Source organism: Castor canadensis, chromosome 3 (genome assembly GCF_047511655.1).
Source record: "Castor canadensis chromosome 3, mCasCan1.hap1v2, whole genome shotgun sequence".
NCBI lineage: Eukaryota > Metazoa > Chordata > Mammalia > Rodentia > Castoridae > Castor > Castor canadensis.
This window is the reverse complement of record NC_133388.1, coordinates 182,077,703-182,100,096: the sequence shown is the minus strand read 5'-3', so window position 1 is coordinate 182,100,096 and position 22,394 is coordinate 182,077,703. Positions and strand designations below refer to the sequence as shown.

At 42.2% G+C, this 22,394-nt stretch overlaps 1 protein-coding gene across 3 annotated transcripts in view; it reads left to right on the top strand.

The window, feature by feature from the left end:
* Nucleotides 1-424: 424 nt before the first annotated feature.
* Nucleotides 425-22,394, top strand: part of Anxa13 (annexin A13) — a 47,365-nt gene continuing 25,395 nt past the window's right edge. The window contains exons 1-3 of one of the 3 annotated variants that reach the window (XM_074069171.1): nt 427-485; nt 1,512-1,634; nt 19,914-19,989. In XM_074069171.1, coding sequence (XP_073925272.1) covers nt 471-485; nt 1,512-1,634; nt 19,914-19,989 — 214 coding nt within the window. In that variant the 5' untranslated portion in view covers nt 427-470. Of the gene's footprint in view, nt 486-1,511; nt 1,635-19,913; nt 19,990-20,847; nt 21,000-22,394 lie in introns of those variants that run through there. The other 2 variants (XM_074069172.1, XM_074069173.1) reach the window with 2 other exon arrangements.

The window sequence follows — 22,394 nt, the reverse complement described above, 5'->3', positions numbered from 1 at the left end:
ATCTGGTTAGATTATAAAAATGATAATGTGGTACAACTCAGTGTGTACATCCAAAAATCCTCTGTAATAACAATGGGTGATATTTGTAAAGCAGTAATAATTTTTCAATTTGGGGAATGCTTTCATTATTAAGAGAAAATCATGTGAACACCCATAATATAAAAGAATAAATCAGCAATCCAGAAATGAGGCAGGTGTGAAGAAGTTATTATGTTACTTAGAAAACTTAAACTTATTTGTACTATTTCCATTTTTTTAAAAAATGGCCTACCAGGACAGCGTGGGCGGCTTCAGCTCATTCATCGCTATCACCACTCTCTGCCCATCCCAGCATTGTATTGAAATCCAGTGCCAAAAGTTATTTATTAAACCCAAGAGATATTACGCCCTGGGAAAACCATTATAAACTTTGTCTGTGGGAGGACAGATCTCTCAATGAAACACAGAACGGCCATCTCAGGGAAACGACGATGGGTAACCATCATGTGAGTATTTATTGCTTTGGGAATCCATCTTAATTCTGCTAGCCTGTGGAAGAGTTTAAACCGTGAATTCATGATTGATGTTGTCATACTTTTTCCTCTGATTACTCTTTATTGTTGGTGTTAGCAACAGTATACCATGCTTTTAAAAAATGTATTTGGAATATATTTCTCCCCCATTGGTTAAAAATCTCTTAGAAAGGGCTAAGGAGAACTGTTTCAGGCAGTAAATGGTAATGGATAACTAAAGTTATGGGTGGAAAAGTTGTAAAAACTTCAGAGTTCGGTGTGAAAGACAGATTCATGTTACAAGTATCAGTACACCACAGTAAAAATACTCCTGCAAAGCCATGTCATTTAGATTGAAAGATGAAAATATTCCAGTGTTATCTCTAAATAGCATCAAATATTCAGATATTTGTAAGTATTTATGAAATAGATGGAATATTTTACTTTTTCTTTTGAAATGTCTAGACTTGTGAACAGCATGTCTATAAATTATTAATTACTAAGTCATTAGCATTTGGAACCAACTCTGGACAAGACACATTAATAGTTGAACCTTAAATTTTTACACTGAAATATGTGTATCCAAAACCATTCCGATATGAATTTTAATAAGACTTTTGTACCAACCATAGCTTCTTCAGCAAGAGGACATATTCTCTATACATTCGAAGTACTGAGAGTCAAAATCCAAAGTTGCCTCTAAACTATAACTTTGATTACAAGGGGTTTTTCTCTTCGCTATATATGAAAACTGCATTCAGCTGCTTACAACCTACAAATATTTTCTTAGGCATTATTTTTTAAAACACCCGTCAGTGGTATCTTTCTCAGCCCAAATTATGAGTTTTCCATTACGTATCTTCCACAGAAAGTAAATGGTTCTTGGTAAATGCTTCTGATAGACGCAGAGGACCTAGGAGGGGTTGTTTGTTCCTGCGTTGACAGCTTTGTAGGACAATTCTGTCCTCTGAAAGTCAATCCCCAGGACCATTTTTATGTGTTTCTGTTTTGAATCCTCAGAGCAAGTCTTACTCCCTCTCAGAAGGCACTCAACAGTTGCCCAAAGGGAACGCCCAACCCTCTGCAGCCGTGCAGCCTCTCAGCCACCCAGCAGGGAAAGGACAGCCAGAGCCCACACAGCCTGTAAGCACTTTGTGTTCTGTCCAGATCATGGCTTTCTCATGGACTCAGTACTACTCATCAGGGTCCTGTCATAGTAGACGCCCCCACCACCATCCTCCTCCCTGAAAACCTCACTATGAGACATGACTTTCAAGCAGGGAAAACTTCCCAAGGAAAATGTTATGAGATTTGCAGCTAATATAAAAATGTAACTTGCTAGGAACATACTATTAACATCACATAGTGTATGAGACTACACTTGGGCTACCATGACTTTTCGGAAATTCGTAAGGAAATTTAACACTCAAAAAGTAAATGCAAAACCTTTTTCAAGAACAAAAAATTTCCCCAGTAATGACTTTAAAAAGTTACCTGAGAGCTAGCCACCGTAGCTCATGTCTGTAATCCCAGCTACCCAGGAGGCAGAAGCAGGCGAACTATGATCCAAGGCCAACCCTGGGCAAAAAGCATTAGATATGTCTGAAAACAAATGAAAGCAAATAATGGTTGGGGCATGGTAGAGCACCAGCATAGCAAGCACAAGGCCCTGAGTCCAAATTTGAGTACCACCAAATAAAACAAAGTTGGCTGAATATCTATAAACTCATAGAAGAATGCCATTTTTGAAACCATTACTGAACCAAACCAAATTTACAAGTTAAATACTAGTAAAAATTCAGGTCAGTGACGTTCAAATGTATATTATTGACTTTTTGGAGTGGACAAGGTTATTTTGTTTACATTGGATGCAATGTAAACTAGTCCTGATTTCTATAATTCTGTTTCTTTTGAGTTTCAGCAAGTCTAAAGTATGGTGTGTGGTTTGACCTCTCATTTCTATAAGGGTTTCTCTAGTCAATTTACGGTGAAATTTTTATTTGTAATATTTCCTGTAATGCCATTGGGCCTCCCTTGGCTCAAGTGTGATTTTTTTATACCTACTCTCCCTCTTTTCTCTGTTCGTTTTCTCCTACAACAATTAAATGAGATTTGGCATACATAGAATTATAAATGCAGACACAAAAGCAGGCATTGAAATCATGTGCTAGCCCTTGGTCATCCTGATGATCCATGGTGCTTTACACTACTTTTTAAAGTTAATGTCAGCATTAAATGCCTAGAGAGGTATTTTAATTAATTTTTTTGGTGGGACTCAGTTTGAATTCAAGGCTTTGAGCTTGCAAAACATGCACTCTACCACTTGAATCATACCTCTAGGCCATTTTGCTCTGATTATTTTGGAGATGACAGTCTTGTGAACTCTTTGCCTGGACTGGCCTCCAGCCATGATCCTCTCAATCTCAGCCTCCCAAGTATCTAGGATTATAGGCACAAGTCACCAGCACCTAGTTCCTAGAAAGGTTTTTAACCCCTAAGAATATGTCCATAGACAAGGTCTGTGTTAGACCGTGGATAACCATTTGACAAATAATATTATTGTTAATCCATTTTAATATTGGCCCAGAAACACATTTTTCAAGGTACTATAAACTAGAATCCTAGCTAATTCTGAAACTGAAACTTCTGCTTTGTGCTTTCTTCATTTTTTTTTGCCATCACTAATAATTTTTTGAATGGAATACCTAGTGTTTGTGACTAATCTATTTGGAGTAGCAATAACCAAGCTACTGTTATTTTCATCTGTTAAATCACACAGTGTTGAAAGAGCTTGCTTAGCCTGCAGGATATATCCTTGTGTCCAGTGAACTTTGCCAAAAAATAAGATGCACAGGAAAATGTGCTTTGGTTTAGCTAGATGTCTCTTCATGCCTATTCAGTTGTGTGGGCTGTTTTCAAGAAAATTACTATCTAGAGGGAAATGGAACACTGAGCTCACATTACCATGGGAGCATGGCAGTAGAACAAGGGCAGAACAACAAGAAAAAGCAAGACTTAGGGGAGCCACTGAAAATGTGAAAAGAATCACAAACTCAAAAGGACTAATGAATTCTGGGAAATTATTTACAAGGCTGACGGAGAGGCTCTAGAAAGGATTATTGCTTTGCTACTCAACAACTGGTCCCTGGACTAGGAGAAGCACCCACATCCAGGGACATTTGTCACAGATGCAGAACCTCAGACCCACCCAGCCCTTCTGAATCACAACCTGCATTTTAACAGGACCCTTAAGTGAGTCTCAGGCATATTAAAGTCTTGCAAGCAACAGTCTGAGGAACAAGTCCTCAAACCTGACTGCACATTGCATTCACATGAGGGGTTCTAAAAGCTGATGGTGCCTGGGTTCCACCCCCAAGAGAGTCTGAATTCATTGATCTAGTGGTTGTCCTGGGCATCATGCTTCCCAGGTGACTCTCATGTGTAGTGGACTTTGAAGGAACTCTAAAATGGTGCATACCACAGCCCTCCAGGACAGCTCTGCACACGTCTGATGAGAGCAGGTATCATTATAAGTGCCCGTAAATGAAGGCCAACTTGTAAATGTTACAACATCTGTTCAGCGATCTGCCACAGTGTTTGTGAACATGCCAAATAAATGACTTGCTTGTGCCAATATTTAGCCAACATAAACATTGCAAAATCAAATGAAAAATGATCTGTCTAAGGGCAGGTGAACACCAGGAAGCTCAAGTAAAGGTGGATCAGAAGCACCTGGGAGCTGCACGACAGGTGGGGAACAGGCCCAGGTTCCTGAGAAAAGAAGGGAGGATGTGGAGACAGATAGAAATGTGGCGGGGAATTTTTTGGGGGGTGAGTAAATATGGCTTTAGCCTAGTGTGTGCATTAAATTGTGATCCCAAACTCAAAAGAAGCACAGAGAACCCCAAGCCAAAGCCAGCCTAGACCATGCAACCATAGTTTCCTAATCAGGAAATCTTTTAGGGTAGAAGATTGGTCCTTCAGAACACCACCATGAGTTAGGAGGAAAGAAAAAGGAACTCTGATGCCAAAATAGAACCTATCCTAAAGCACACCTTTTCGCTTAAAGACAAATTCACCATCAAAGTCTAGCTATGTTTCTAATGGAATCATACAATCTGGCCTTTGGGGGCTTCTCTGTGGTAGATAAAAGCAGCCATTTTTAAGAGGAGATGAGAAGGCTGCTAGGAAAATATGCTGACAGAAGGAAGAACACAGAGCTGAAACCCTGATGCAGGAACTATAAAGCCACAGGAGACTGGGGCCACTTAGGGAAAAAGGTGGAACCCCATACCTTCCAGTGGCACACACTGGTGTCCCTGCTCTTAGCACAGCCACAAGAATCTGCAATCCCAGTGACGATCGACAACCGGAGGTTAAAATGGGTCCTTAGACATGCTGGTGAGAACCGACATCTATCCAATGCTTAGTAGACTGTGAGCTGTTTTGAGGGTGTGAGCTGTGGTCCATGACTTTGAGCTTTTCACTATATCAAGCACTACAAGGACATTGTGTCACTTAGTCACGATCCTAAGAGAGAGATACTGGTGGTATTTCCCTCCTAAAGATGGAGAATGTGAGGTAAGGAGAAGTAGGCAATTTGAACATCCAGTAAGAGACACAGACTGGACTTGGATTTAGTAGAAATTCTTCATTCTGTCCTGGGTTCAATAGAGGCTCATATTAAATGACTATAAGTGAACCTATTGGGGTTAGTAGAGGAACTGGGACATCACTTCTTCACTTTACCCCCTTCCCTTAATCTCCCCACCCTGAGCTAAATGAGATGTCGTTTTAGCACAATACTCTGTGTATAACTCCATCACTCCTGTGTTGTCTAACACCAATGTCTCTTGCATAGCTTCCCCACTCCCTGTGAGTTCACGTGTGTCTTGTTTCCCCCTTTCTGTCCCTTTACCAACACAGTGCCTACTGCCTAGCAAATTCTCGAGAAAACTTTGAACACATTAATTGGTCACATTTTCTAAATAAGTCTCCATCAACCCAGTGTTTTGCTCAGTTGCAGCCAATCCTTCTAGACCATCATACTCCCAGTCCAATTCATGGGTGAGGCCTCAGCATCCATATTTTTTTAAAACTCCCCCCAACTGATTCTGTGATATCCAAAGTTGAGAGTCATAAGACTAACATCAAATATTCTCCACTGTCATGCTTTCCAAACCAACATCTTGTGGAAGGATCTTGTTAGGAATGCAAATTTAGGGCCATGCCCAAAATCTACTGAATGAGAAACTCTGGGGTGAGGTCCAGGGACCTGCATCTGAACAAGCAAGCCCTCCAGGTTTGAGAACCACAGTTAAATATAAGCCTCTCCCAGGTCCAGGTTAACAACTTTGACTGTGAACCACTCCCACTACTCAGGCTGCAGAGAAGCCTGTATCATGGCCCTGAAAATTCACCTAGCTCCACACCCTGCTCCCTGAGCCTCATCTCAAATGCAACGCAAAGAGCTGCCCCCTGTGCCTGCCCCCGAGCACTGTCTCCTGGCTCTCATCCCAAACCAGCACTGTGAAGGCAGTTGAGAAAGGATTCCTTCTGCCAAGGGGGAGGAAGGAAGCCACTTTCCATCCTTGTGGTCAATTTTACAATTCTAGTTCAGTGCAAAATGTTCTTTTAGAGAAAATTCCAGGAGCCAGGTATTGTTTGAGGCTTGTAGATAGAAAGAGGAAGAAGACAAAAGACCACAAGCCATGCTCTCAATGGAGCTCACAGTCAGGTGAGGGAGGCACATGAATAAGTGATTAAAATAATATGTGATGGATGCACCAGAAGAAAAGTTTCCATTGTAAAAAAGGTTAGAAATAGGACAGTGGAGAGAGCAGTTCTGCACAGCAGAAATTAATAGAAGCAGGTACTTAAAGAGAAGTGCATTCTCTGCAGAGCAGGTGCGTGTACATAGAGGGCATGGAGAAGCAGGTATATGAACAGAGATAAGAGAAGATGAATGCTATCAGCATGTTCAGTCTTAACCTTTTTGGAGCACTTGGCACACCACTTGTCAATTGCCATGGAGCTGGGACCCTTTCCCATTGGGCGATGAGTTTCTGCAGAACAGACAGTGTGTCTCAGTCATTACTACACCCCTTGGACTTGACACATAAATTTTGTGTATTTATATGGTATGAGGATTGAACCCACCTTGCACATGCTAGGCAAATACTCTACCACTGAGATATACCCTAGCCCTTTTTATTTTGTCATTTTGAGACAGTGGCTCAAGTTGCCCAGGTTGGCCTTGAACTTGCAATCCTCCTACCTCCTGAATAGCTGGGGTTATAGGCATCCACCATGCCAGGCTATATAAATATCTTTGATAGAAAGATCAAAGATCAATGGCAGAAGATGAAACTGGATGGGTGCACAGAGACCCAAAGACTCTTGTATGCGCTGCACATGAACTGTTTTCCTAGGGCTGCTATACAAAGTACCATAAACTAAATAGCTTAAAACAACAGAAGGTTCTTATCTCAAAGTTCTAAAGTCTGGGAGTTTGAAATCAAGGGATCAGCAGGGATACACTCCCTCTGAAGGCTCCAGGGAAATGTATATATATTTGCCTTTTGGCCTCTGTTGACTCCATGCATTCTTGGCTTGCTGGCAGCTGAACCCTGATCCCTGGCTCTGCCTTCGTGTAGCCTTCTCTAAGTGTGTCTTTTTTCTTATAAAGACACTAATCCTTAACTAATTATATGTCTGTAGGCTTTCAAATAAAGTAGCTCTGAACAGATATAAATTGAGGGGGGCACTATTCAACCCTCCATACCAAGGAGATTGGGTTCTATCACCTCTGTCTAGTATTTGTTTTAAACTTTAGCATATTATATTCCCCCAGAGGTTCCTACTGGTTCTCTGTCTAGTGTTAATTCAGTAGACATGCTAAGGTGAGACCTGAGAATTTGCATTTGACAAGTTCCTCATGATGCTGGTGCTATAGTACCAGGGACCACTTTGGGAACCACTGCCAAAGGTAGTTGGGAAGCCCTAATCAATGTCAAAGCAGGGCTGCTCTAGGATGGACCATGCTAGGATTTAGTGGAGAAAGGTTGGGAGATGAATGATCAGAGGCAAGTATAGCACATGGGAGGCAGTAATTCTGGAAAGAAGTGAAGAGTCTCTGCCTCTCTCTACCAACTAAAACAGAGACAGTGGAATTGGGCAGAGGAGGACAGAGTAAAGGATCAAATAAACATGACTTATTGATTGGTTGAATGTGGAAGGTGAAAGGAAAGGAAGGCGACAATGACTTCTGGATATCTGGCTTATGTATCCAGGTAGACAGTGGTATATCCCAAGGATAGAAGGCAAAGTGATGGTTTTTGAAAGGAAGAAAGTTCAGTGTTAGCATCAGCTGAGTTGAGATGTCATGGTACACCTGGGAATAAGGCCGAACAGGTACCTAGATCTGAAACTCAAGAGGGAAGTTTGGGGTTGAGGTAATTGGGGAAGTATGAACTTAAAGTCTTTTTCATTTGTTTGTTTTTTGAACAATTAGTAGGTATTTGATTACAAGCAGCACACTATCTACCAGCAGTGGCTTAAATAACAAAGACAGGAAGTCTGAAAGGAGGTCATTCCAGGGTTGGTTCAGCACTTAGTCTACTTCTTCATTCTGCCACCTACCCATATGGACAATGTCTCCCCTCCCCACTGCAAAACAGTGGTCCTGGGTTCAAGTAAGTGATCTCATGTGATAAAGTCACAACCAAGAAGGAGGGGAATACAGGGAAAAGCAGCCTTCTCCTCATGTACCAGTCCCCAATCATTAAGGAAAACCTGTCTGAAAAATGCTAAGCAGTTATGCCTTTCTATCTTACTGACTAGAACTGATTAAAAGACCACACTTTGACTCCAAAGGAGAAAGGATAGCTGAGGCTCATGATTTGTGCCTGGGACTGAGCAAATCATCTTGTTTTCCCTCTCCCTCTCTTCATATCTCTCCCTTCCCTTTCTCTCCTTCTTTCTATGCATTGGACTCATTCTCTCCTACTGAAACTGAGGTTTATCTTTTCAATGGCATGGAAGGCCAAAGGGGTTGGTGAAAGGGAGTCTGGCCACAGATGGTTCAGCTCTGGCTTAGCAACCTCTAGGAAAACAGTCATCTCTCAGTGTCCACGGGAATTCATTTCAGGAGTCCCTCACAGATACCAAAACCTACATGTGGTCAACTTCCTTATATAAAATGGTGTAGTATTCCAATATGCCTATGTACATCCCCTACATATTATAAACTGGGTGATTTATAATACCTAAGACTATATAATAGTTGCATTTTACTGTTCCAGAAACATTTGCCAAAAGAACATCTGTCCCTGTGCAAATTTTTAGAACAGTTTTGATCTGTGTTTGGTTGATTTATACAAGCAGAGTCCATGGACCTGAAGGGTGACTTTCAGTACCTGTATATAAAATGTCAGAGGAGAATTCTGGTTGGCTTGGGTCATGTACCTATCCCTTGGATAATCACTGTGGCCAAGGTTGACCTTATCCATCTTTGGGAGTGGAATTTTACCTTACCATTACTCATTTCTTGTAACTATTATTTCATATTAAGATTACTACTACCCCCACTACAACTAATACTTTCAAATGACTGAGAGAGAATGAAGACTTGAAGGTAGATAGGAGTAAAACAATTCACCTTTCAGGTGATGGGGACTTGGATGGTTATCACAGTGGGGATTAAAAGGAAGATTAAAATGTTTCAAAGAATTTTAAAGAAGGATTAATAGATTTAGATCCACTGCACAATCTCTCTTACCAGGGGAAAGAATAACATTCATTATTTTGATACTGATTGAGACAGGAATTTGCCCAAAGCAAGTTTAGCTATTTCACCTTGTTTCCTTCGCAGCAAATCAGAACTTGTTCACACACTGTTGGTTAGATCTTACTACATGGTACATCTGATACCAGGATGGCCCACCGTGGCCTCAGTATTTTCTCTTTTCAATTCCATCTGCCCACTTATCTTTGACCTCCGTGATTCCAGAATACACTAGCCTTTTTCTTTTCCTATAAGAAATGAATCCCAAGTTTATGCTCTGATTGAATTGGCAAAAGACAGACCTTGGCAATATAAGGCGGAAATGGATTAATTCTTTTCTAATGAGAAACATGCTTCATTTTTCATAACTCCTAAAGGCATCATTCTTTTCGTGATTGAGAAATAACTGTCATCTCCCTGCAACCACCTACACTCCAAGCACACTTTCACTGATGCAATACAGCAATAATTGGATATCTGGAAGTTTAATGCTTTTCAGAGGTCTATAACTCCCAGAAAAATCCATAGATTTTTCTCAAATCTCAAAGCAGGCTATCATCTTCCCCTGAACACAAATCTTGTTTTCAGATAATGTTATTCTTCCTCTAGCAGAAACTCTAAGTTCTCAATCCCAGCACAGCACTTAACAGTCCCTAAAATTAGTCAACTGAGAGTTTGTCATTTAGCCATGACATCAGCTGTGCAGGCTATGAGGCCCTCAAAAGCCAGGATGCAGACACGGAAGCAGGAGGTGATGCTGGCTTTCTCAATTTGGTCTGATCTCAACTCAAACCCTTCCTCCTAATTGCTTTATCCCTCTACTCATCTTTCAGATTTGTCCTCTGGACTACTTTGAAAAAAAAATTAAAAATAAAGACATCATGGTCAACTCCTAATCTTTCCTTTTATGGAAACCCAGCAATTCTCTTTTGGTGACTGGAGACCTTGCCATAGTCAGTATGAAGTTCAGCCTGCTCAACACCTTCTAAAGTAACATGTTGACAGAATTGTCACAACCATAGTTTGGGATTACAGACCCTTGGTACAAAGGACATGGCACTATTGACATTTGGACCAAGAAACTTCTTTGTTGTGGGGAGTCATTCAACGTGTTTGTAGGATGCTTAGTAAAATCCTTGGCTTCTATCGTTAGATAACTAATAGTCATACTCCCATATTTGTGACAATCAAAAATTCCTCAGACTTTGCCAATGTCTCCTAGAAGGAGAAATCATTTCTGGTTGGTTGAGAACCACTGTGTTAGACACAGACCTTAGACGGGAAAGCAAAACTATGGGGAAGAAGATGTCCCCATAATGTCTTTACCTCTCTGGATCTCCACCAGTGACCCATTAGTAATTTCTGGTGGCCAAGGTGAGAAAGGTTTCGCTGTTGAAACACTCAACAATGAGGCTGTTCCGTTGGACTGCTAAGCTATTGGTTTTCCTGCCTAGATGAGCAGTCCTAGCCCAGAAAGACACTGGCAGAAATAATCATGAGTTGGTTTGCCTATCTCTTCTCTGCTTAGGTGTAGCTCCACAAAGGGCTGCCCAACTCCATCTCTCCATTTTGAAGCTCAGTGTGGCAGGCTGGTTACTTCAGGAGCAATGGTGCCCACTACTTCAAGGCACTGGATGTTGAAGAGTCTTAGGTCACAGTTCCTTGCTTCTAGCCAACTCCACAGTCACCTTTGATAGGTAAATAGCACCTCACACGTATAGCTCAGAGAGCATAGCTTAAGAATGCTTGTTTGTCTACAAAATGACCTAACTACATCAATGTTCATTAAAAGGTACTGATATACAGCATATAAGCATTCTGAAATGTAAGAGAAAGGCTATTAATGTGAAAAGTTTTGCTTATTTTTCAGAACATATCATCAGCATATGTATGTCATGTTGAGCTCTGATCCAAATGGGTATTTTCTCCTTTCAGCCTTATTTGTCGAATGATATAAATATTCCTATTTATGTAGTGATGGCCAAACACAGGACACGTTGCTTTAAAACTGCATCTCTGAAAGGAGGGGCCAATAGCAACACACACCTTTGTAACATTTTCAGCACTCACTAAGTGGGTGCTTAGGCTTCCTAGCACATTTTCCCAGTTCTCTGATCTACTCCCAAGATGAGCAAGCTTCTGATGGATACAAGTGGGAAGATCTAAGAATAAAGAAACCAGCTTTCTTCTTAATTGGTGTAATCATGGAGAATCCCATTGGAAATAAAGCAATAACCACACACCAAAACACTAAATCTTCTTATAAGATCCAAACTATTTGGTAGTTTTGCTTTTTGCTTATATAAGCACTTAAGTGGATTTTTATTTAAAACAAAAAAAGAAAGAAAAAGCAAGACTTTTCATGAAATTGATTGTCCCAAGGACACCATGCCCCAAAAACAACGGACTTAATAAAATCAATATGTCACTAATCACCCAAGATTCATGTTTAAAATGCAAATGGCCCCTTGACTCTGGTTCGCACTTCTCATCAATCTCTACTTCCTCAGTTTGGGGAAATGTCACTTGGGACATCTTCTGGATCTGAATTCGTGAACTTCAATAGTGCAGTGCTTTGTATTCATACCAACTGGCTTCAAAGTACAAATGAGTAGCATTTACAGGTAAAAGAACATTGTCTTGACAAAGATAGGAAATCAGTTTTTCCATCAGCAAATAGGTGACTTAATAGCCAGACCACTGTTTCTTTAACTGTAAAATGAGGGACTTGGATCCATTCAATGTTTCCCAAACTTCAAACTTAAGTAGGACCCTCATGATTGTTTCCCGACATGTGTGTCACCCATTCTACTAATAGCTCAATGATTGTCTTTAACTCCACCTGCTTTTTATAGAAATCAATGTATCTTAAAAGGAAATTTTATATTACCACCATAAATGGGGGTCAGTAAATGAAAGCAAAAAAAAAAAAAGTATTAAATCTTAGCTAAACTTGATGTTGCCAATGGAAAGCTCAGATCCTCTCCCATGTTCTCTGATTAAAAAGAAAAAAATCAAAGACCAAAAAGCCTATTTGCAAGGGGTACAGTGGGCACTTCCAAAGTAAGTATTTGAGGCCCTGTGAGTCACTCAGCCTCTGTTAGAAGTGCTTAACTCTGCTGTTATCATTTAAAGTAGCCATAGTCCAAATGTAAAGACGGTTGGCTGTTTTCCAATAAAACTTTATTTTCAAAAACAAATGAAGGCCCAATGGGCTCAGTACCTCAGTGTTCCACATCATCTACTTGAGAAAAACCTGGGTTTAGTTTGTGCTGATTCTGTGATAAACTTCTTCCCTTTTTCTTTAGCATATTGGATAAGGTCTAGGACTTCTTACCTGTGTATACCCTCCATATATTTTTAAGTTGTCTTTTCCCTTCATTGGGATGTCAATAGGGAAAGTTTGTAATTTTTGTTAGACTATTGGCTCTCAACCCTGGTTGTACATTAGAATGGTCTGGAGAGTTTTTAAAATTCCTATTCCTGATATATACCTACCCCCTCAGAGAGTCTGAATTAATAGGACCAGTCAAACACATATTTTAAAGCATCTGAAATGATTCTGATGTGGAACCAGGATTGAAATGCTACAAATCTCTAGGTCAGCCAGGTCACTTTCCACAGAGTCCATTTTCTCTCTCATTTTCTAAGTGCTTCAAGCTCTATTTAGCTCAAACTGTTCCACATCTGAAAAATCTGAAGCCTTCACTTTCCCTGTGATTCCTGTCTTTTCACCAGATAAGGTCTGACCAAGCCCTCCCAAGCACCCGAGTGAAATTTACTGTTTCCCTTTTCATTCTCTCTGCTTCATCATCCTAGAAAGCTGGACCTTCTCAGCTCAAGACATCTGGCTAGATAAGTTTCCTCTTCCCTTCTTCTGTTCTCACTACTACCACTGACTCCTGACTTTGATACAAACTGGAGAAAGATCAAGACACATATTGTATAACATACAAAGGCAGAGAAATATTTCCATCCTACAGAAAAGAGTCCCTCCATTCATTGAATTCCATGTGCTTGGGATCAACAGCAATAGAGCTCTATTCCCCTTCATTAATACATAAACGTTGTCCAAATGTGCCAGGCATTGTACTAGACACTGGGAATATGACAATATATAGGATGTGAATTTTGCCCCCAAGAGGCTTATGGTCTAGGGAAAGCAATAGATAAATATGCTGATTTATTTTAAGGGGATCAGATAGACATCTCTAGAGTGGAATGTAAGCACAAAAGAGAAAGTCAGTGGTGTGCTAGAAAATATCTCACAATCAGTCTCCAGAGGAAAATAAAACCAATTTATGGTGTCTACCAATTACCATGGTATAAATACTTCCACCATGGGTGATTTCAAATTACCAGCATGACTTCCCTGAATCCAGAGTTGGCAAGAAATGCTCATAAAATTGGGCCCACAATTGGCTCTAGCAAGCTTGCACAGTTAAGCAGGATGGTCAACCATCCTGGTTTACCTAGAGCTGTTCCGTCTTGACACGGAAGTTCCCACATCCCAGGAAATCTCTCAGCCTTGGGCAACCAGGTCAGGAATAGTTTTAGGATGGAGGTAAGCTCCTCCACAGGCTGAAAGGATACTTTCTCTCCAGCTATTTCTCTTCCTCCTCCTCTCCCCATCTCATTCTAAACTTCCCAGTTTCCTCTTTTCCGGAAATATCTTGCCCTAGAGCAGTGAGGAGCTCATAGCTAACATTTACACGTGCAGTTTATTGTATTCCAAGTGTCCCTCAATAAAAATTGCTTGAATTTTCTTTCAGGAATTTTGTTTTTAAAAAAAGCCACACATGGCAGGTTTGGCTCCAGGTTTGTGGCAACTGTAAATGGTAATACTGAGAAGAATTTGGGTGTATCCAAGGCTGTCCCCAGTACAGCCTTCATCTCCCTCCATTTTGTTCCTGCTAATAGACCCAGGCCACTATCCTGGCCCTTGTTTTTCATCTTGTTGGCCACCTGCTTAGTTTCATGCTGGCCCAGACAGCAGCTCTCTGAGATAAGTGTATTGTCAGCCCCCTGCCCTCTGCTCTCCACTCCCTGAGCCCTCCTGGCTCAGAGCCTGGACACCAGACAACCACTTTCAAATATTTACCAAGCAGAGCACAGCAAGCTAGGGCTTTCTGAGGGACTTCACTGGAAATATTAAACAGCCCAACTGCAATTCTCATTACATTCTGATAATACTTCAGGTTTACAAATGACCCTTACATCCTATGTCACCTAGCATTCTACCTCCTACGTGCTACCAGCCAAGTGTTCCCTGTCATCCAGCACTGTGTACTGCAACCCAAACACGACTGCATGTACCCCAGAAGCGGATGCATGTCCACTTTAAAGACAACACAGATCAGGTTCTGAGAGATGGGTCAGCTTGCTAGGGTCGTGCACCCAGCAAGGGGCAGAACAGTATTTGAACTGAGTATGTTGGCCTCCCAACTCTATGTGAAACTGGAATTTTGGACCCAAAGCCTAAACTCCTGGGATTCCACATGTCAGGTCCAGCCACTCATCCCTATATGCCAAATGGTGAATATGACATGGTGAAGGCAGAGAAAGGAGATTTGTTACAGGGCCAGGGATATCCCACGGGAAGTGTTGAAATTAAGCACTCAGTCCATCTTCAGTCATATTCAGGGTACAGACATGATCTTTAGTCTCAAAAAGACAGTGAATTAGGGTCGGGAACAAAAGGTATTCATAGTTAAGCAGTCCCAGACACACGTGGGTTCTGGTTGACCATTATCTCAGTCAAAGCATTCCAAGGGTTCTGGAGAAGTTGTCATTGTTGTCATCACTTGAGGGGAGCAATCTGGTTCCCATGAGATGATTACTCCTGCTCCAGTGTGCATCTTCGTCAACATAGATAATTGTCTTCATTCGGAAGGGTGGTCTGACTTGCAAGGCTCCTCTGTTCCTTACGGGTGGCTTCAGTCCCTTGTCAGAAAGATGTTATTGATCATTCTGGCCTTTCCTTGATTCCAAGGTGTCTGCATGAGAAAATGGCTCAGAGCAAAGGACAAAAAGTGTAAAAGGGAGACAGAGATGTCAAGTTTTTCTCCCGTTTGAGTTAATTTGTGGGCCCAAGTAAAGAGTCAGTGATTTTCAGCAAAAGCATTTTAAGAGCCTCTTACATATGCTGTGTAGACTAATGTCACATTTATTTGTTTGTTTGTTTGTTTGGCAAGGACTTTGAACTGAGAGCTTTGCACTTACAAGTCAAGTGCTCTGTCACTTGAGCCATACCTTCAGCCCTCATGTCACCTTTAGATACAATCATGTCTGCTATGCAGCAGCACACTGACAAGTCACAGTAAGCACATAAGCTTACAGACTCCAAAAGCATCAGGCTGTCACCTGTCCTGGCACGTCTTTCCTCCCTCTACCCCTCCCTTTTCATTTTTTGCTTGCCTAACTTCTGCTCAACTTTCAAATATCAGCACAAATGTCACGTCCTCCATGGAAACTCCTTTTTCCCCTCAGCCATTTGCTCCCAGTGTGCTTTTTATAGCGTCATGCTGTTTTATTTACCTGCTCATTTCCCTAGGGACAAGGATCTAGACAGATAGCTCTCAAACTTGTTGAAATCAAAATATGCAGAATTGAAAACCCATGTCTAAATAAGTGTACCTGCATATCTTCACATATGTACATATATCTTTCATACTTGTCAAATGGAAATATGCATAATTGAAATCTGCATATATTTACTTTATTAAATTTTATAAATATCATTATAAGACAAAAAGGCAAGAGATGGCCCAAGGAAGCAAGGAAGGAAGAACTAATACTTACACAGCTCCCTATAAACTGGCCTTTGAAGTGTAATCTCACATAAGCTCAACCCTTGCAAAGCAGACACAATCTCATCTCACAGATGAGGAAACCGTGGCTTATGATGAATGGCCCAAGTTCACTTGTCTGCTAAGGAGTAGAAGCACATTCAAACCAGGATTCCCGCAGGCTCAAAGACCAGAGTTTCATGACCGTTGTTCCTGACGTCTAATTTCTTCTGTTGTTTTTGTTTCCTGAGTGCCAATGCAAGCACTGTTAAAATCAGAACAGAACAGCGGCATGCTGCCCGCCTCCACACAGCCTCAGAGTGGTCATCCAAAGCCTCCCGAATGTGCCTGGCCCTGTGCTGGAGTCCCCTGCCACCTACTCTGTATTCCACTTTGTGGGCAATTTCTGCATTGTGGCTTCAGATTTCAAAAAAGAAAACTTCTGAGTGGCAAACAGGCCTCAGGTCCCAAAGCCAGTTGTCCCTCCAGGAACAATGAACCATGGGTGTGGGGTGCCAGCTCCCCACATATTCCAGAGAACACAGGAGTCCCCAGCACCTAGGAAGGAGTCACAGGACATCCACCGATCACCGGTGAATACAGCCTTTGTAGAGGCAATCCAGTCACCCAGAGAAAGATTCCAGACTGCTTGCTCTCTCTTTCTTATCATCGTCGTCACCACATCACATCACATCACGTCACATGGTTCCTTCACTCTGACACCAAATATCCTGCTGCATAAGGAACAAGATGGCGTTCTCTTCTCAAGCAAATTAGGGGGTCTGTGCCTTCCACCTGCCCTGTGATGGCAGTGTCTCCAATGTAGACTCCTGCCACATTATTTATCAGGCAAGAAAAAAAAGAATTAAATGCCAAGGTCATCACTATTCATAACACTGGGTTCAGCGCTCTCCCACTGCGTCCCCACGTATCAGCATTAGTTTGAGCCAAATGACACTTGTTGCTCAGTTTTTGATTGTGGCTATATAAATGGGATATGTTCAAAGGGCTCTTTTCTTACCCCTCACACCTACAGCTCTATGGTACTTGTGTCACATAATGACCTTACTAAAACAGGAGGGAGATGAGAGGCAGGACAGGAATGTCATTTTATATCTCTCAGAGTCAGAAAGTCCTGATTCTAGCCCTGGCTCCAAGTGAGCCCTTACCTGGCCAGGAGACCTCAGACAAGTCTCCACATGGCCTCTGCAAGCCCTTGAAGCTTCTTTGTGTGCCAGCGAGGAAAAGGTGCAAGGAAGCAGCCCTGCCAGCCCTAGGCTTGGCAAGTGTGACCCCAAACCTCAGAGTCCCCATGCTGGGCATAACTTGCATAGCCACTGTCAGAGCCCTGTGTCTCAGTTTCCACTTATCAGTTGTGACGTGAAATGGATCACAAATATTCTTCCAGATTCTCTCCACTGAGACTAATGTGCCCTATAGAACAGTTTGTGGATTAGCCTGTTATTAGGAGATTTTCTTCACCCTCCTCCAATCCTTCCTAACACTTGTGATAGAAAGCAGGAACACTGTGTACTCTTGAGATCACTACTTCCACTCTCAGAGAGCCACTTCCCCCAGAATTTGATCAAAAACAAGGTGGGCTTCATAAGTGCACAACCTGTGTGGTCTCATGGAGCCCCATGATCAGAGCCTCACGTTTGGCTTAATGCTCTGAAGTCTCCACATTGAATTTCTTAGTAATTTTTGAGCAAGGAGCCCTGCATTTCTGCTTTACCCGGAGTTCTGCAAATGATGTGGCTGGTCCTGCCAACAAACTTCAGAAGCATCACAGAGCTTTCTCACATGCCACACAAGATTTGGATAAGGAAAATGGGATATGTCATCCCAAGGCCTGCACATTAAGGATCTAACAGAAACTGGAGTGTGAGGTAGGATGGTGCAATGGGTAGAGCATTGCTTTAGTTGGCAAACTGTGCTGCATGCACCCTACAAAACTTTGCAGAGTCCCTCGCCCATTTGAGGCCAGGTTTCCTTTCCTATAAAGTAGACTACTAATGCACACTCCACAATATGAATAATGAAGAAAGATCTGTAAATTGCCTGGCATGTGGTAGGTGCTCAAAAACATCATTCTCCCTCCCAGCTTGCCATGCTCTCACATCCCAAAAGGCAAAAGGGGTAATCAGGGCCTCTGAAGACTTCTTCATCTCTAATGTCAGCTCTAACGATTCTCCATTAACAAAGACCTCCTCCAGACCATGGATATTAGTCAGAACACTTAAGGTTGTGGAGCAGAGATCCAACTCACTCACTTAGCCAGTGGGGAAGTTTGTTAGTTAATGAACAGGAAAGTGCAGGGATACAGCCACTGCTGTATCTAAGGCTGTTGTATTCTCTCTCTCCCTCCCTCCCTCTCTCTCTCTCTCTCTCTTTCTCTCCCTCCTTGCCTCCCTCCCTCTTTGTCTCTCTCTTTCTCTCCCTTCCTCCCTACCTCCCTCTTAGTCTTTCTCTCTCTCCCTTCCTTCTTCCCTCCCTCCCTCTCTGTCTCTCTCTCTCCCTTCCTTCCTACCTCCATCCCTCCTTATGTAGTAGACAAGATAGCCACCAAGAGCCCTTAGACACCTAGTCTCTCAGCTCAGCAAGGCCAATAAGGGAAACACATTCCTTTCTCAGTATATTAGCCAAAAGAAAGACCCTGAACGATTCTACTTGGATACATCCCCACTACTGAACCATCACAACTCCAGAGTGACAGGACATATGCCCACACAGGTCAGCAAGAGCAGGACAATGAGCTCAAGCCTCATGACTGACAGTCCCAATGTGACCACATGAGTAGAGGAAGGAGCCATCCCCCAAGAAATAGCAATGCCACATGCCTCCTGTGTCACATGTGGTTTACTCTTCACTTCCACTAGGCACAGTGAAAACGAAGGGTGGGAATGTGGGGGTGGGGGGGGTATTACCTAACACAGCCTTTGCTGAAGAAAACAAACACATGAATCCATGTTACCTCAGGGAGGTGAGGAAAGGCAAGAAACCTAGAAAACTCAAGTGTACTCAGGGTTCCTAGCTGCATAACTAGTGATCCACTTGTTTTTAATAACTAACTATTGCTTAGGCTAGTGACTAGTGATACTGGGTTTCCAGTTTAGTACTAAGAAAAGTTGCTTTTTAAAAATGACTTTAAGTAAAAACAAAGTAGCTTGACTGAAAGAAAAATAACAGATAGTAATATTGACATAAGTAACTGTGGCCACATTAGCACATGTATTTCGCCAAAGACTGAAGCATGGGACATGGCTCAGTAAATATACAAGACTTTTTCCCCCTGAGGAGCATTAAAAGCCAAATGCTTTGCTTTTGCTGATTCGTATAGGATCTCTGACAAACTAAATGTATGTCCCGTCTTGTGTGGCTATGACAGATCCAGGTCAGCAAACAAATCTTCATTAAGACCCTGGAACCCTCAGCTGCTGGCTGACAAACCCTGTTCCCTAGATAAACTTGTATCTCATGACAAAAGCAGGGAGTCATCCTCAAGGACACTGGCCCACTGTATTAGTTTCTGTTTCAGAGACAGACACACAAAAATGGGATTGATAGGAAAATCACTTATTACAGAGTTGGCCAAGCCAATTGTCCTTGAGAACAAAAGGTTCTATTCTCTTGTGGTCATCGAAAGCCATCTGGGACCAAGGAGTACCAGCCATCACTTTTCATCACTCTAGGCCCAGAGCTTCCCCAGCCAATTTCCACATGCACCCACGTGTAAAGTGACAGCTGAACCCTTGTTTGGATGACAGCTTGGTCTTCCAGTTAGCCACCAATTTAGTCAGAGATAACTTAAGAATGATTATCTACTTACCTTTGAATTATTTCCTCCAGGCCAAAGAAAAGAGTCACCAGGGTTTTGATGTGGATCGAGATGTCAAAAAGCTGTATAAAGCCTGCAAAGGAATGGGTATGGAAAACATTTTGCTTGGTAATTTATTTATTTGTTGGTACTGGTATATGAACTCAGGGCTCCACACTTGCTAGGCAGGCACTTTACCACTCTAGCCACGCCTCCGACCCCGTTAACTTCATTTACATTACCAACTTTTCCACAATGGCAGTAAGATGACCTAGTTGTCATATACTTTCCAAGTCAACTCAAGTTGATCACTTCTAAGGATCTCTTTTTTTTTCAAGGTCCCAAAGTTATAACTAGACCTTACTACTTTACAATACAAGAGTCTATAAAACAGAAGCTAGATTTGATGATTTCTAACGTGACCTTGAAGAGATGGAAACTTCATGAGGTGTGTAGTTCATGCAGTTCTATTCTTTCCTAAATCCCTTTGACCCCTGTCATGAGAGGTGGTGGCCAATCAGGTCCAAGAGCTGGATTAGGGGAATGAGAGATGGATCTAGAAGTGCATCAAATGAGTGCAAAACAGTGACTAATGTCAAGAACCTGGAGCCAAAAATGAAGAAGCTGTTTACATAGTGCATGACCAAGAGTAGGACACAAAGCAAAAGATCAATAGTAAAGTGAACCTAGGACTGGGGTGGGACGATGGAGAGAGCATGAAAAGGGGGTCTAGCACTCAAGATGACCACTGCTGAAGCAAAGTTCTAGTTGAGGGAGCGTGGAATCCACAGCACAGATGGAAGGATTTGCCTTGAACTGGGGGATAGGAGGGAAAAAGCAGAGATTGAGAGCTAGGGAGTTACTGGGGCAGAAATTGAAAGTGTCCATACCTGGTAACGTACCATTGCTCAGTGAGGGGGAGGCAAGGTTGCCTGCCAAAGAGATGTGTTTAACAGTGGAGTACAAGGGTTATGTAGTGGTTTGAAATAGCTCCTGTGTAGCAAAGGTGGAAATACTCAAGAAGACTACTGATCCCATGAAGACCCCACTGAGTAGGGAGACAATGGTTTCTCATGGCCCCAACCCATATGATTGTAATTTTCTCCTGCGGCCTGAAGGTAGGACAAGAGAAACGGACATGAGACCTACCCTGGATTTGCTAATGAAAAGTTTCATAAGAGCAGTGAGTGAGGACATTGAACGGGATAAGCTGCAGTGCCAGAGGGGTGGGTATGGGACAAAGAAGACATTGCTCAGTGCCAGTAGAAGCCATTGGAGTCCCCAGAGTGTCTTAATGAACTATTAGATGATTTATGGAATTATTCACAGCTTATAAAATTCAACCTTTTGCAGCATGTAAAATAGTGGGTTTTAGTATAGTCACAGTTTTTTGCAACCATTACTATGAGTTCCAGAACATTTTCATCATCCCCAAAAGAAACTGGAAACCCCTTAGCAGTACCCCTCTCTCTCCATCCCTCCACCCCGCCCCCAGGCAATCACTAACCTACTACCTGTCTCTAAGAATTTTCCAGAATCATACAGTGTCTGACTTCTTGTACTTGGCATAATGTGTTGTATGAGCAAGCATTGGATTTTTACTTAGAAGGACATTAGTAAAGATTCACTTTCCTAGGAGTGGGTGTCATGGTAGAATAAATACGGCCATCAATTTCTTGTGTGACCTTAGAGGAAAACTGGGATCTGTGGTGGAAGTTCTAATTGGACATGTTTTGCTTCCATATGAGAAAGAATCTGCCTTGCTCAAGAAATGTTCAGAAGTCCCAAGGGTGATGGGCTGGTAAGAAAGTGGTAGAGGGATTTCTGTATATTGAGTATTTTTTAGTAAATCACAGAAAGAGGAAAGGGAAGAAAGGAGAGGGAGAGGAGCATGAAGAGGGAGAGAGAGGAAGAAAGAAGGAGGAGGAGGGGGAGGAAGGGAGAGAGAGCACTCACTGGCAGAGAATAAATAGTTGTTTGGTTCAGGGGCATCTGAAGAAACACAGAAGTTTCCCACAGCCTGACTAATCTCACATTTGGGGGACAGCTGTCTGAGACAGACTTTTTGTGGAAGCAGCAGGATGTTTATGGCTGAGTTTTTCTGAGTGGTGGGGGACTCCCAGGGGTTTTCCAGGCAGGCAGGTGAAGCTTCCTTGCCAGGCTCCCACCAGGGTGAACTCCCACCATGACCGTTCAGTTCAAAACACACAGGTTGAGCAACTACTGAGTTCCAGCATCACAGTGTTCTCTTCCTCCTTTTAGATGTGGCCAAAGGATAAGATCAATATGGTTGCTGTATGAGGTGTGTGCCCAGTGCCAAGCTAGATGCCCCATATCCATCATCTTGTTTAGTCCTCCCAATAGACCTAGAAAGCTAGCACTACGGTAACACTTATCATGTGTTATATGGATTCTCAAGACTCAGGTGAAATTTCTCACCCACAGTCATAGAGTTATGAAATGTGGGTGGAGCAATTGGAAACTAGGGTCATTTCAGAGAGCTCTGTTTTAGT